This window comes from Macrotis lagotis, chromosome 1 (assembly GCF_037893015.1).
Source record: "Macrotis lagotis isolate mMagLag1 chromosome 1, bilby.v1.9.chrom.fasta, whole genome shotgun sequence".
Taxonomy (NCBI): domain Eukaryota; kingdom Metazoa; phylum Chordata; class Mammalia; order Peramelemorphia; family Peramelidae; genus Macrotis; species Macrotis lagotis.
The window spans coordinates 705058548-705072904 of record NC_133658.1 but is presented as its reverse complement, the minus strand read 5'-3'; the positions used below and the strand labels follow the sequence as shown (position 1 = coordinate 705072904).

At 44.0% G+C, this 14357-nt stretch overlaps 1 protein-coding gene across 1 annotated transcript; it reads left to right on the top strand.

Moving 5' to 3' along the window:
* Positions 1-5371: 5371 nt before the first annotated feature.
* On the top strand, positions 5372-13797 carry TBR1 (T-box brain transcription factor 1). Its single transcript, XM_074236664.1, has 6 exons — positions 5372-6063; positions 6678-6832; positions 7231-7352; positions 7991-8149; positions 9321-9382; positions 12786-13797. Exons 1-6 carry the CDS (start codon positions 5372-5374, stop codon positions 13633-13635), a joined length of 2040 nt encoding a protein of 679 aa, XP_074092765.1. The 3' UTR covers positions 13636-13797.
* Positions 13798-14357: the final 560 nt, after the last annotated feature.

Here is a 14357-nt window from a genome sequence, read left to right as displayed (position 1 = left end):
TACTTTCAGTGTATATTGGTCTATTGTTTCTAACGCTCACAATCAGTCGGCTGCTGAAGGTGTATTTGGTTAAATGGAAGACATCTGGCATCATTTGCAGTCCAAGAGCAGCACTGTAACACCTTTGGGTCTCTGTTGTGCAATTACTTCTGTTTCTTTAGGTCAGATCTTTGCAGATTCCAAAGTAGTACAAGAATACATCAAAGTGGACAAATTTTATTAAGTTACCATTTAATATCTGAAGAAATCAGTAGTACATATATATTTTGATTGTTGCTACATAATAAAAATACATTTACAATCTATCTAGTCTCCTGAGGTCTTTTTGGCACTGAGTGGAATTGACAGTATTACATTTGACAACACTCTAGGAAGCTCATACAGATGAGATGTGTTTTCCTTTACATTTTGAAGCTCTTATAACACATAAAACATCAGTGTGATAACAAAACTTCACAAATGAAAAATGGTTGCCATTAGTTTGCAGCTCTTACATGTAACCCAGAAAAAGAATGTACATTAACATTTTGTTCAAGGTATTCAAGAACAGGTGAAATTCCATGCTGAAGATTTTATTAACGTAACATATTTCACTTTCAAAATGTAGATGAAATAAATGTTATGAAGGAGAGGAGAATTGGGTATTCAGTTTGTTTTTTTTAAGGACTAAGGCTTTAAAATGACATTTTTGTAGAAGCTCCTACAGAATTGACCCATATAAATTCTTATAAGATTCTCTAGATTAGGCACTTGTAGATGAAACCCATCCATGTTATCTATCAAATGGGATTATAATAAATACTTGTACTATCTACCTTAAAAGCTGTCTGAGTGAATTGAAAACTGGCTTTGAAGTCAGGAAGACCTTAATCAAATCCTACCCTCTTGTACATACCAGCTGTGACATCGTTAGGCACGTCATTTAATCTTTCAGTATTCCAGCTATCTCTAAAGCTATTAGTTATTCAAGTTGCCTAAACATTGATGAAAAGTTTCCAAACTGAGAGTTATTCTGGACAAAACAAAAAAAACTGCCTATCTTTTCAGAGGGTTGGGTTGTGTCAAATTTTTTTTAAATCATAAAACATGATATAAATAGAAACTCACATAGAACTTGGCAAAGGTTTTTAAATAGCTCATTATATAATGTCTAGGCAAATATTGAACTCTCCCTTTGCAGAGAGTTATTGGTAAAGCCTACCAAGCTCCTGTAATCCTAGTAAGCCTGACAGTTTCTTGAATGAGACTGTTTTCAGGAAAGTTTTAGTTAGCATGTTTGGAGTTTAAATTTAAATAGAGAAGTTACATGAATGAAGCTTTAGTCTAAGATTAGGAATTTAAACTTCTGTGGGCCTTTGGAGAGCCAGGTGTATAACCTGAAAATCAACTCAATTTCCAACATGCCTAAATGACATTTTTTTTGTAGTCTGCATTCTTTTGCTTTTGCCTTGGTCTACCCTGCTTTCCCAAAGATAATAGAAGACAAAATTGATTTTTGATGAGTGGACTGGTTGGAATGAAAGCATGTAATCTACCCACTGTTAGAAAGTATGGGGAAATGAATAAAGGATAATGTGAGTGCTAAAGGGGTTCGTAGTGAGTACCTGAATTGAGATGGGAGCCTAATGTAACCCTGAATATGCAATCAGGAGACACCTTGGTTCTCATCCTACTTTGTGTAATTTGGGCAAGTGTCTTAACTTTTGAACCTCCTGCCTTCATCTGTAAAAATCAGAATAATACCTGTAGGAACAATTTCACAGGATCTAATGAAATAACATTATTATATAAAGCACTTTGTAAACCATAAAAGTGTTACTTTAAATGTCAGCTATTATGGGAATGTAACAGGGAGAAGGTAGAAAGCACTCAGATTCACAGTATCAGGAAAAAATGACTTGCTTTTTGTAGCTAGCATAAACCTGAAGATAAAGTATATTCTAGCCTGGTATGTATTTTAAAACACTTCTTTTTTCTCAAGGGTGTGGTAGCTTGTTTTTTAATTTGTCTTATGTTTTGTTCTTTTTTCCTTAATGAATTCCATTTGGGAATACAAATAGCTTTAAATTAAATGTTTTTTTAAAAAAATTGTGAAGTCTCAATTTAATTCTTTATGTCCAAGAAGTTTGAAAATCCTTCCCCAGTCTTCCTGGCGCTTATATTTTCCCTGTTTCTTTTAATCACCCAGCACTGTTCTGCTGACTCTCAAACCCAGGTCTTACTCTCCAGACAAATTGTCCCCAAATAGCTTTCTAAAATCACAGTAAAATCACAACTCCTGTTTTCCTAGTAGACAGTTTTGCATTCAATTTACACAAACTCTTATTTCAAAGCATTTTCCCTCCTGAAGAATAAGAGAGGCCCTCTAATAAATAGCTGTTCCAGAAATGCAGGGTTTCATTTAACGAAATAAACTGTATACAGGATGTTCATACCCAAAGGAAAACCCTACCCCCAGTGTCTTAATTTTTCTTAATGTATATAGCTCTTGTATAACCTTTATTCTGTTAACCATGTTCAGAAAATCAAGTTTGCTGCTGGTAACTACAAAGAAGGAGCATATTTATTTTAGAATCAATTTAATTAAGAGTTCCAGGAGTGCCTAGTGCTCCTTCCTCAGCCTCACATGTCACCCGGATTTTTCCTTCAGCCTTCAAAATCAAGTCCCAGCATCAACCTCTAGAGAATGTTCAAGGTGGAGTATAGAGGGAGGTCATTTCTGTATTTAGAACTGGAAGAAACCTTATGCACCTAGTCTAGTCTAATCTACAGTTAAAGAGGCCTGGATTTGTCCTATAAAGAACTGAGATATTAACCTGGGGCAGTCTGACTTCCAAATCCAATATTGATTTCACCTGTAGACGGTCAGCTTTACTTTGTGACTCTCCTACCTTCCCCACTTCCCACCATGTGCTTTTGTTTTTGTTTTTGTTTTTTTCCCAAGAGAGGCAGCCTGGGGAGTTGTGAGTCTAAAAGGCCTAAGGAAATAAACCAGGGGACATTCTCTCTCTTGCTGGAGTTAAATCCCAAAGATCTCAGAAAGATTAGGATACCATCGTAAAACAAGCCACATCAGTCGTTTCACTTTTCTTAAAGAAGCTTCGACACATTTTTTCCCCTTCTAGAAAATTCTCTGTGACTGGGTAGCCCAGGAATGCATCTCCCCCCCCCCCCCCCCCTCACCTCCTGCCTTGAAATCCAAGGCCCAGGTTTGGTAGCCAGTGCAACCCGTGTATCTCCCACTACGAACTTAACCCGGGACACAAGATGTGAGTTGACCACCTTGGGAAGGCTTTAGATTTTTAACGATTGTGACCCAAAGTCATAAAGTTAAGGATCCTGATGGACCCTGCCCTTCTATCACCACCATTCCAATGTTACACTCTGGTCCCCCAGTTATGGCTGATCCTGGCTGCCAAGGAGGTTGTTGCTCCGGCTAAGCGCAGCTCTCCCTGCCTGCACAAGAGGAGTTCTGGGGAGACAGCTCGGCTGAGCTGCCATCTCCCTCCCCTCCAGACACTGGCAGGCCCCCTCCCATCCCAGCGCCGGGAGCCCGCCAGGAGCGGCTTCGCTCCCCAGTCTCGGCCTAGCTTCCCTCCCTCTGCCCAGGTGGGTGAATCCTCGCAGGCTGAGAGCAGGAGGAAGCCGGCTGTCTCAGCCACCGCTCCGCAGCCGCTGCCGGCTGCAGAACAATGAGGCGGAGTGAAAGGGGGGAAAGGGAGGGAGGTGCGCGCAGGTCCGTGCCAGCGCCCATCGCGCGGGCTCCCGGGGTCCAAGCACACCTGCTGGTGGACGGAGCGGAGCGTCCCCCCCGGGGAGACTCCGCAGCCCGCTGCGGGCTGCGGCTCCTCCTCTCCCTCTTCACCCACCACACGCAGGCGGGTGAGACAGCGGCAGGAGGGCGGGGTTGGGGTTCACCCTAGAGTGGGTGATCAAACCCCGGCGCTCCCGCTATGCCCGCTTCCCCGGAGTCAGGGCCCGGGCATCTTGCCTTTTATCTAGCTATGTCAGCGATCCGGGGAGATAAGCTGAGGTCACTTCAGGCCTTGTTCTAATTATTATTCAAAACCCCCTTTAAATTGGGGGTTTCCCCTCCTCCTTTTAAAAATTAGACGGGTTAATTTTCTCTTTAGCTCTAACTCCCTCCCCGCCCCCTTCAGTGTGATCATAGTTTTGACACTACCATTTTTTTTGTCTACCAAAGACCCCTGCTTTTGACAATTTCCTTTACAAAAGGAACCATCCCCTCTTCCTAGCTTTGCTTCTGATCCAGTGACCACGCCAGGGGATTTCCTATGGCAAGAAATGCAGAAGCCTGAACATCACATCAGTTAGATGCTCAAGATAATCTGCATTCAAGCATGCAAATAAAATATTTATTTACTAAAGAACCCGTAAACATCACTGTAAATACACTAAGGCATTGCAGCTCAACAGCTTATTATTTTTTCCAGACCTAAAAATGAGATCATATATTGTCACTGTATCTGTAGTCAACCAAGAAATGAAACCTTCCCGAAGTAGGTGGGTTGGTTACTGTTGTTGCCCACTCCGTCGCCTCCCACATCACACTTACTCTCCTCACCACGACCACTCGAAGCAGCGGCTAATTCTTGAAAAGAAAGGGGGAGGGGGGCGGATATTGAAGGGGGAGACATACGACACGTATGACCCATTCACAAAGGGCTAACTCAGGTATTATGTACTTTTGTATTAGCTGGAAAAGACAAATTCTGGAACTTTTACAGGGTTAGTTGAGGCCACCGGCTCGTGGTTTGTATACTTTGCACTTTGAAAATGGTTACATTCAACTGAATATTTGGCTCATTCAAACTGAAAAGTCTCCCAACATCGAATCCCCTCCCCCGTCCCTCCACCCAAAAGAAGGGAGGGGGTTGGAAAATGTTTAGTAAATGGCAAGTCTTTTGAATTTTCCTAACGCAGTGGTCACAAAGCTTAAAGGTGACACAACAATGATCACGTAGAACCAACACACACTTCCCCCCTCCCCTATTGCCCACAATAAAATCATCTCCTTCAAATTGCCATGATCATCGCGACCAGGAGCCAGGTGATTATCCTAATTAATGTCTATCTAATTAAATTACTGTCAGCAGTTAACCAATGGCAGGAGCCGTTTCATCGGCTGCACAGGCAGCAAGATCAAAAGTGAGCCTTTTCTGATTGCTGCATAGTGTCAATTGGCCAATCTCTTCTCCCAGGGAAAAAAAAAAAGTAAATCAAACCTTTGAGAAGCATTTGCTGGTTGAAGTGCTTTCCGTCTAGTGAGGGGGTCTGTGGATTTCTAGTTTATGATAAATAGCACTTTAAAAACCAGGGAAGGGAGGGCGATTGCTCTGGTTCTAGAGCTATGCAGCTGGAGCACTGTCTTTCTCCTTCTATCATGCTCTCCAAGAAATTTCTCAATGTGAGCAGCAGTTACCCACATTCAGGCGGATCTGAGCTTGTCTTGCATGATCATCCCATTATCTCGACCACTGACAACCTGGAGAGAAGTTCACCTTTGAAAAAAATTACCAGGGGGATGACGAATCAGTCAGATACAGACAATTTTCCTGACTCCAAGGACTCACCAGGGGACGTCCAGAGAAGTAAACTCTCTCCTGTCTTGGACGGGGTCTCTGAGCTTCGTCACAGTTTCGATGGATCTGCTGCAGATCGCTATCTCCTCTCTCAGTCCAGCCAGCCCCAGTCCGCTGCCACTGCTCCCAGTACCATGTTCCCTTACCCCAGCCAGCATGGACCCGCGCACCCTGCCTTCTCTATCGGCAGCCCCAGTCGCTACATGGCACACCACCCCGTGATCACCAATGGAGCTTACAACAGCCTTCTGTCCAATTCTTCGCCACAGGGCTATCCAGCGGCGGGTTATCCATACCCTCAACAGTATGGGCACTCTTACCAAGGAGCGCCTTTCTATCAGTTCTCCTCTACTCAACCGGGACTGGTGCCCGGCAAAGCTCAGGTCTACTTATGCAACAGACCACTCTGGCTGAAATTTCATCGACATCAAACAGAGATGATCATCACCAAACAGGGAAGGTAAAAGCGACCTTCGTTGCGGCTGCTTCTGTTACTGCTGCTGCTGCTGCTGCTCTACAGCCGCTGCCTGCTGGGCTTAGCGGACAGTCCGCAGAGTGGTGGCGTCTGAGGCAGCGAGGGTCGGGGAGGGGGGATCGGAATTGGAGGGGTTTGCACCCCGATTTTCCTAGCTTTCAAAAAAGACAGTGGAGGGACCTATGCTTATGTGGGGGTGACAATCCCGAGGGCAAAGGTGAGATTTAGCCATACCAGGGTGGAAGATGGGAAAGGGTCGTTTGGGCACGGGCACCTGGAGAAGGATGAATTCTTCTACTGAATCCGGTGTGGGTCCTTTTTGCCTCTCTCCCCTCCCGGGAGAGAGGAAAGGTCTGCCGCTCATGCCACTCCAATCCACCCCACTCTACCTCAACACTCCCCGGGTCCCTTACGCTTTTTTTTCCTCTTTCACATGGCCCTTTCTTTAATCCGGCATCTATGCTGCTATAGTGAGTTTCGCCCTTACTTCTGGGGCATTGTTTATTTTTTCCGTTTTACATAAAAATCTTTAATATTAATGGTTTTTTTCTTCCATTATCTTCTTCTTCCTCTTCCCTCCCTCCTTTTAATTTACATAGGCGCATGTTTCCTTTTTTAAGTTTTAACATTTCTGGTCTGGATCCCACGGCTCATTACAATATTTTTGTGGATGTAATTTTGGCGGACCCTAATCACTGGAGATTTCAAGGAGGGAAATGGGTTCCTTGCGGCAAAGCGGACACCAATGTACAAGGCAAGTTCTTCCAATTAACACTTTTTTCTGACACATATTTAGGTGAGAATGATTAATTAAAGCCTTTGTGGACTGGCTAGAGCGACTTTAAAAACGATTGGCCAATTTTTTTAAAAAGAAAAAGAGACGAGGAAAGGGGGGGGGAAGAGAAAGGAAAGAGGGGGAGTAGATTATGCAAAAGCTATTTTAATTTTCTACAGCTAATATCAAGAAAAAGAGTGCCTCTTGAAAACTCCCATTATGAATATGAGTTACTGACTCAAGGTGTGTGTGTGTGTGTGTGTGTGTGTGTGTGTGTGTGTGTGTGTGTGTATGCTCGTGTATGTATGTGTGTTCTTGAACACGGTGGCAGGGAGTGGGGGTGTGCTTGTGTAAACAATGTATGTTTGTTTCTCTAGGAAACCGGGTCTATATGCATCCCGATTCCCCCAATACAGGGGCTCACTGGATGCGCCAAGAAATCTCTTTTGGGAAATTAAAACTTACAAACAACAAAGGAGCTTCAAACAACAATGGCCAGGTCAGTGAAACGCACAGATACACAAACACCCTTCTGACAATCCAATTCCTACTCCCCTCTAAGCTCTTAAAATCAGCTACCAGAAAGAAAAACAAATAGTACTAATTCGTATGCTAAATTATCTCTTTTCTCCCCCCCACCTCCTCCTTGAATCGGGAACACTTTTCCTCCTTTCTGTAAAGATAAGGATTTGGTGTTTTTCTGTCTTCTAAAATTTAATTTCAATCCACTAAAATGAAGTGAACAAAGAAACATGGATTAATCCTCCCTTTTTACCCTACATCCTCTCAGTTTTCTAAATACAAATATCCGATTGATCAATTTGTGAAAGGAGAATCGGATTTTTGCAGGTTGGAAAAATGTTTGACCCTCTTTCAGGGTGGAAAAGGAGATGGCCCGAGGGATGGGTGGTTCGGGTCACATTTTCCAGAGGGTGATCTAGTCGGATCTCTTCTGACAGCTGTGAGATGGTGAGGTCTTATTCCTAGTTATCAGACTAGCAAGGAGAGGCAAGTCCTGCAAAATATATAATATGCTTCATGCGGCATACACGCGCACACACGCACACACTCACATAACAGGAACAAATGTTTTAACTTGCCGCTGGGTCTCTCTCCTTTTCTCTCTCTGCTCGACAGATGGTGGTTTTACAGTCTTTGCACAAGTACCAGCCTCGCTTGCATGTGGTGGAAGTGAACGAAGATGGCACAGAGGATACCAACCAGCCAGGGAGGGTCCAGACTTTCACCTTCCCAGAGACACAGTTCATAGCGGTCACCGCCTACCAAAACACAGATGTAACTGGGCTTAAACATTCTACTTAAGGCAGGCAGCATCACCCCCAGCTCCGGCAGCAGCCGCAGCGGCCGCAGTCACAGCATTTAGCTATAGCTAGAGAGGCCGGATGTGCGCCCTCCAAAAAATTGCAGGCAGGAGGGAAATACGATTGCTTATTGCTTCTGACTTCGGGGACTGGTTTTTGGTACTTAGGCAGTACCCAGGATTTCTGGTGGTCTTCATTCAGGGAGTTAGAATTTGGTCTGTAAACAAGAACAGATAAAAAGCTGTTCCCTCAATTTCTCTCTCCCTTTACAAAACAAGCAGATTTCCCCCCCTGCATTTTCGTTCTTGGCAAGCATCATCGTTATCACAGAAAATCAAAAAGCCTTTGAAACGGTTTCCTAGGTGGGTAGGACTGAGGGTTAAATCGAACAAAATCACCATCCTGGGAGACTGAGGAAACATCCAAACACACATCCATCCATACATATATATGTATATATATATATATATATATATATATATCCAGAAGCACATGAAAACTATAATAAAGCATATTATTAAGGGGTGGAATACTCAGAAGGAAATCTGCGCCAGTGGTCAATCCAGTATTTTTAAAGCAATTTTTTAAAATCAGGCAATAGCTGCTGTTGTCTGGGAAGGGGGTGATGGTGCTTTTTAAACATACTAAAACTTTTATTTTTTATTAGTAGGTATTTTCATTAAAGTGAAACTTAGATTTAATGTGTAAGATGAATCCTCTCTGCTCGTGCAGCTGCTGTACTAAACTCATCACACAGTCTTTTAAAATGTCGCGAAAAGGTTGCAAATTTTCAACATCTGGTCATAAATTCAATCTCTCTGGAAACGCTTTCGTCTGAACAAATATATTGCTTTAACAAGCATTTGTGATATATGTATGGATGGATACATGCATATATTTAAAATTCTATAAACGTAGAGCAGGAACGAATTAAAAGACTTGAATTTCATTTGGGCCTTTCGTTAAAGGGCACTCATCACTAATTTAAACTTTCCCTTTCCCATTACCCTCTTCACTCCAAGTGTTTAAAAAGGAGAAGTCGTGCAGCTAATGAAATTATCCTTGTAATAATTGACAGGTTATATATTTTCAAATACCACAATTTCTCAGGCTTGGCAAATAAATATTGATCTTTTTCTCCTCAGATTACGCAGTTGAAAATAGATCACAACCCCTTCGCAAAGGGCTTTCGGGATAACTATGACACGTAAGTAAATTTGCTTCTTTATTACTTCACTTCTCGGGGTCACACTCACAAGTGCAATGCTTATCATATTATAAAATGGAAGAATTGTCGAATAGAAACCTTTCAGAAGCTGAATTGTGTGAGGATGAGATTTGTAGTAGTTTTATTTTCCTTTCCCCTCTTTTTGTTTGTCCTACCCACCTTGGCAGAGATGTTTTCTTAAATTGATTATATTTTGGTATGGTCCAGGGGTTTCGAGTTTCTATCTTTAACTGTGTCTGAATCGAGACGTTGTTCACTTGGTGCTGGGACTTTGGCTGCGTTATTGGAAGATAACTTTACCTCTGGGTTGCAGTCCTGTTGTGTGTATGACTACAGATGCTTAGCTCAGATTGTATATGATTCCTGTCCGGGATTCTGCCCGAAACTGCAAGTTGCTTTGGCAGTTGTGAGAGTTTTATTGGCATATGTGACATATTATTTACCCACTTTCAAGTTTCCTGTAATAGCATTTCCTGTGCATTTTTGTGGACTAAATAAAAATGTGAAGCAGCCTACAATTAATGGGTTGAACTGCTTGCTTTAGCAGTTTGAGTTTGGGGAAAGAAGTGAAGTGGTATTTGATGCACATTTAAATAGCGTCATAAGGAAATAATTTTCACCTAAATTTTTACTTTCTGGATGTGACTTAGAAACTTGTGTTTATTCCTTTTCCTTCTCTTTTACCCTTTCATATTTGTCTCCTGTCTTATTAATTTTTTCCTTCTGGTGGGGGGGGAATTTAAGTCCTTTCTAAGCTCACTCTAGATCAGAACATTAGTGTAGGGGATCAGTCTTGGTGGCTCAGGGTTTGAATGATGGTGGATAATGAGTTCTAAATCTAGATTTCAAAGAAGTGTGGGGATTCCCCCTTATTTTTTCCCTGACCATATAAGGGAAAGACACAAGTCTTAATTAGATGGCTTGCTCTCAGTGCCTGGGATACTGCCACCAAGTTGTAGCCGCCCTCTGCGTAGGATCAGATTAAATTTGCAGGGGAAAAAAGAAACAAGGCTGCGGCTTCATTTCCAGCTTCGGGCAGATGCCACCATTCCTAAACCCAATCTGTACTCAAACTGTGTCTGCTTTGAGAAGCAGTTTAGGAAACTGTGGGCCCAGAAGAGGTGACTGATAGTGATAATATGTTGTTTTTTTTCCCCATCTCCTTAAAAAAAAGCCCTACAAAAGTATGATTCTCTGATCGTAAATATTCCAAAGTAAATACTCCTCCCCACTTCATTCTTGCCCCTACTTTCTAAAGGGCGAGTTCTGGGAGAGTGTTTGCAGAGGGTTTTAGCTAAGTTATAGAAAATAGATAAATCCAGAATGTGTTGGTGACCAGGAATAATAGACCTTTAGAATCCTAGCTTTTTTCATTTTATTATTAACATCTGTTTGAATGTATTCAGTGTTGCATATGGGCCCAGGATTCCCAAGGGGTTCAGACCTAGCTAAACTGTCAGTGGGTGGTTAAACTAACTTTTGGCAACACTGTTTCTGCATCTCAGTAAATAGAGAAGATAGGCATATTCTTATTTTTGTTCCTTTCCAGCCCCCTTATTTCTAATTTTTGAAATGCAACTAAATTTCAAGACAGATTACAAAATAGCAGAGAATCCCTTTTACCTGGGAAGGCTCTCTCCCCTTCCCAACTCCTAATGAACTAAATGTTGCAGAAATCTATTTTAAAAGGAACTTGCTTGTCACTTGTTCATCTTTCTTTTCTCCACTTTGATTTTAAAATCAGTTGATGTTTATTACTATGGAAAGGTATTTTTCACAACTATGCATTTTTTTCCTGAGCAAAAAAAGAAACATTTTTCTTTCTTTCCTTCCTTCCTTCCTTCCTTCCTTCCTTCCTTCCTTCCTTCCTTCCTTCCTTCCTTCCTTCCTTCCTTCCTTCCTTCCTCATCCCCAGGTACTCAAATTCTGAATATTTCTTTCAATTGTTTATTGGGTTTTTTTTTTGAAGACAGAACTTTGACAAATCAGATTTCAATTTTGATGTTATCTATGGCGCATTCAGTAGTTATTTTGTGACCAGTGAGACCCTCTCTCCAAACTGGGACTGAAATATAAAAGAACTGTTACTCTCCTTTAAGTACCTCACCCTCAGTGCTTCAAACATGGACTGCTGAGCATTTTAGGGTTCCTGAATTAGTTGATTGTAAGTGGAGAATTTTTGTTAATCTGTAGGTGGATACATTCCTATTCATCTAACAGTCTTTTCCCTCACTCAAATAATCTCCTAATGAGGCTCTATTAGCCTAGAGGCCTATGCTTATTTTCTAATGAAAGTCATTCATGCCACTATAGCTGCCAATGACCCAAGCCTTCCAGTTAAAGCCTTTTGGGATTGCCAAGGGATAGTTGGATAGCAAAAGGTCTCAGCCTCCATTTTTGAACAGCTAGGAAGAAGAAAGTGTGTGGGGTGATGGGTGAGGGAAATTTTTTTCTCTGTAAAAACTTTAAATAATTTCCCCTTCATAGTTTCACAATTCTTTCTTCTAGTAATGATTCTTTTTTTATTTGTTTTGGTGGGTGTGGAGGGTAGAGAAAACAATAGAAGATTAAAGAGTTTCTCCTAGATATTCTAGCAGCAATTTCTTAGAGATTGGCAAGGGGGGGGTGGTTTCTTTCCATAATGCCTACTGGAGATGCACATAAATTTCTTTTATCAGTTACACAAGAAAAAGAAGAGATGAGTGTGCATGGGTCTGGATGACTTTCTAAGGGCCTTATTGAAAGTAACAGAGAGTGGGAAGAGAGTGATAAAAAGAGGAAGAGGTAGAGAGAATGGAGAGTCTTTGTTTAAACCACCTCTCAAAAACCTTATAGAAAGTATCCCCAGAGCACAGAAAACCTTTGACCACATAGAGAATGCCTGCTAATTCCTAATCAGCCTGGCTGTGTGAATATGCATATTTATGTTTTGACCAAACAAAGGGAGAGAGAAGACCTTCAATTAGCTTCCTCTACCCTGGAACTGCATATTTTGGAAGGACCCTTTTGCGTGACAAAGGGATGGACAGAAGGAAGAAGAGATAGACTGAGTTTTGTACCCCTTGCCTTCCTTAGGCCAATGCACATAGACGTTTTCCCTTCCTTTTGGGTCAGTGATTTCCTAGAATGGGGATGAAGAGATGTGTGCCCTCCCTCACCCTTCTCACCCCAACTCCCTATCTCCATTGGGGAAGGCTTCTTGAAGTTGGGTCCGGCCACGGGAGGGATTCATGTTTATTGAGTGGGGGAGGGGGAGGAGAAGAGAGGAGGTCAGAGTTCCTTCTCTTTCCCTGACCCTGGGGCCCTCTTCCTCCTCTTCCTCTTCTTCCTTGGACACTGCGTGCCATTCCTCCCGTTTCTTTCTGTCTCTCCCCCCTGATAGGATCTACACGGGCTGCGATATGGACCGCCTGACCCCGTCGCCCAACGACTCTCCCCGCTCGCAGATAGTGCCGGGGGCCCGTTATGCCATGGCCGGCTCCTTCCTGCAGGACCAGTTCGTCAGCAACTACGCCAAGGCGCGCTTCCACCCGGGGGCCGGGGCCGGCCCGGGCCCAGGCACAGACCGAAGCGTGCCACACACTAACGGGCTCCTGTCGCCCCAGCAGGCCGAGGACCCCGGGGCCCCGTCGCCCCAGCGCTGGTTCGTCACGCCGGCCAACAACAGGCTGGACTTCGCCGCCTCGGCCTACGACACGGCCACTGACTTCGCGGGCAACGCCGCCACCCTGCTCTCGTACGCCGCGGCGGGCGTCAAGGCGCTCCCGCTGCAGGCTGCGGGCTGCACGGGCCGCCCCCTGGGTTACTACGCAGACCCGTCGGGCTGGGGGGCCCGCAGCCCCCCGCAGTACTGCAGCAAGTCCAGCTCCATGCTCTCGTGCTGGCCCAACAGCGCAGCGGCGGCCGCCCGCATGGCCAGCAGCAACCCCTACCTGGGCGAGGAGGCGGAGAGCCTGGCCACCGAGCGCTCCCCTTTGCCCCCCGGCTCCGAGGACTCCAAGCCCAAAGACTTGTCCGACTCCAGCTGGATCGAGACCCCGTCGTCCATTAAGTCCATCGACTCCTCTGATTCTGGGATTTACGAGCAGGCCAAGCGGAGGCGTATCTCGCCGTCGGACACGCCGGTGTCCGAGAGCTCCTCTCCCCTCAAGAGCGAAGTGTTGACCCAAAGGGACTGTGAGAAGAACTGCGCCAAGGACATAGGCTACTACGGCTTCTACTCTCACAGCTAGACTTGCCGGCGGGCAGCAGCTCCTAGGCCCCGCCACCAGCCCCGAGACTCCCTTTCATCTCCCCACCAAGGCCAGACCCCTCCACAACTTTCTTCTTTCCATTTCCACTCACTACAACCCTACCTTGCGCAGTGCGTGCATTTTTCTTTGGGCCCTACCATTGCCGTCTTCAGTGAATAAACCGCAGGTCTCTGAGTGTGATTTTAACCTTTTATTTCTTCCCACAGCAACTTCTGCAGTGAGCGCACTCATCTTCCGCTCTTAGTTGTAAGCTCTTTGCCCCTTTAAACGTCCCGCCTTTCTTCTCTGCCATGAAGTTGTTCTTATCCGAGTCTCTCCCCTGCCTTCTCTTCTCTCTTCTCCCCTTCTTTGGCCCACTGCTTGTTTTTGCTTTCCTTTTACTTGTGACGATATCCTTCACCTTTGGGAGATCTGGACAGTCCTTGGGTTTTGCCAGACAAAAGCCAAGCAAGTGCTATAGGAACGAAGCAATTCCAATCCTTTCCCCACATTTCCCCGCCCCTTACCCTCAATAAAATAGGACGCCTGACTCTAGAACTTGGAGCCCATACAGCGCTTCCTTCCTTATCCACGAATGGATGGATGGATGGATGGATGGTAGGGATGTTAAGAATTTTAGTGGAACAAAGCCTGTGAAATGTCTGTACATAGTGTTAATTTATTGTAACGAATGGCTAGTTTTTATTCTTATTGTGAAGGCA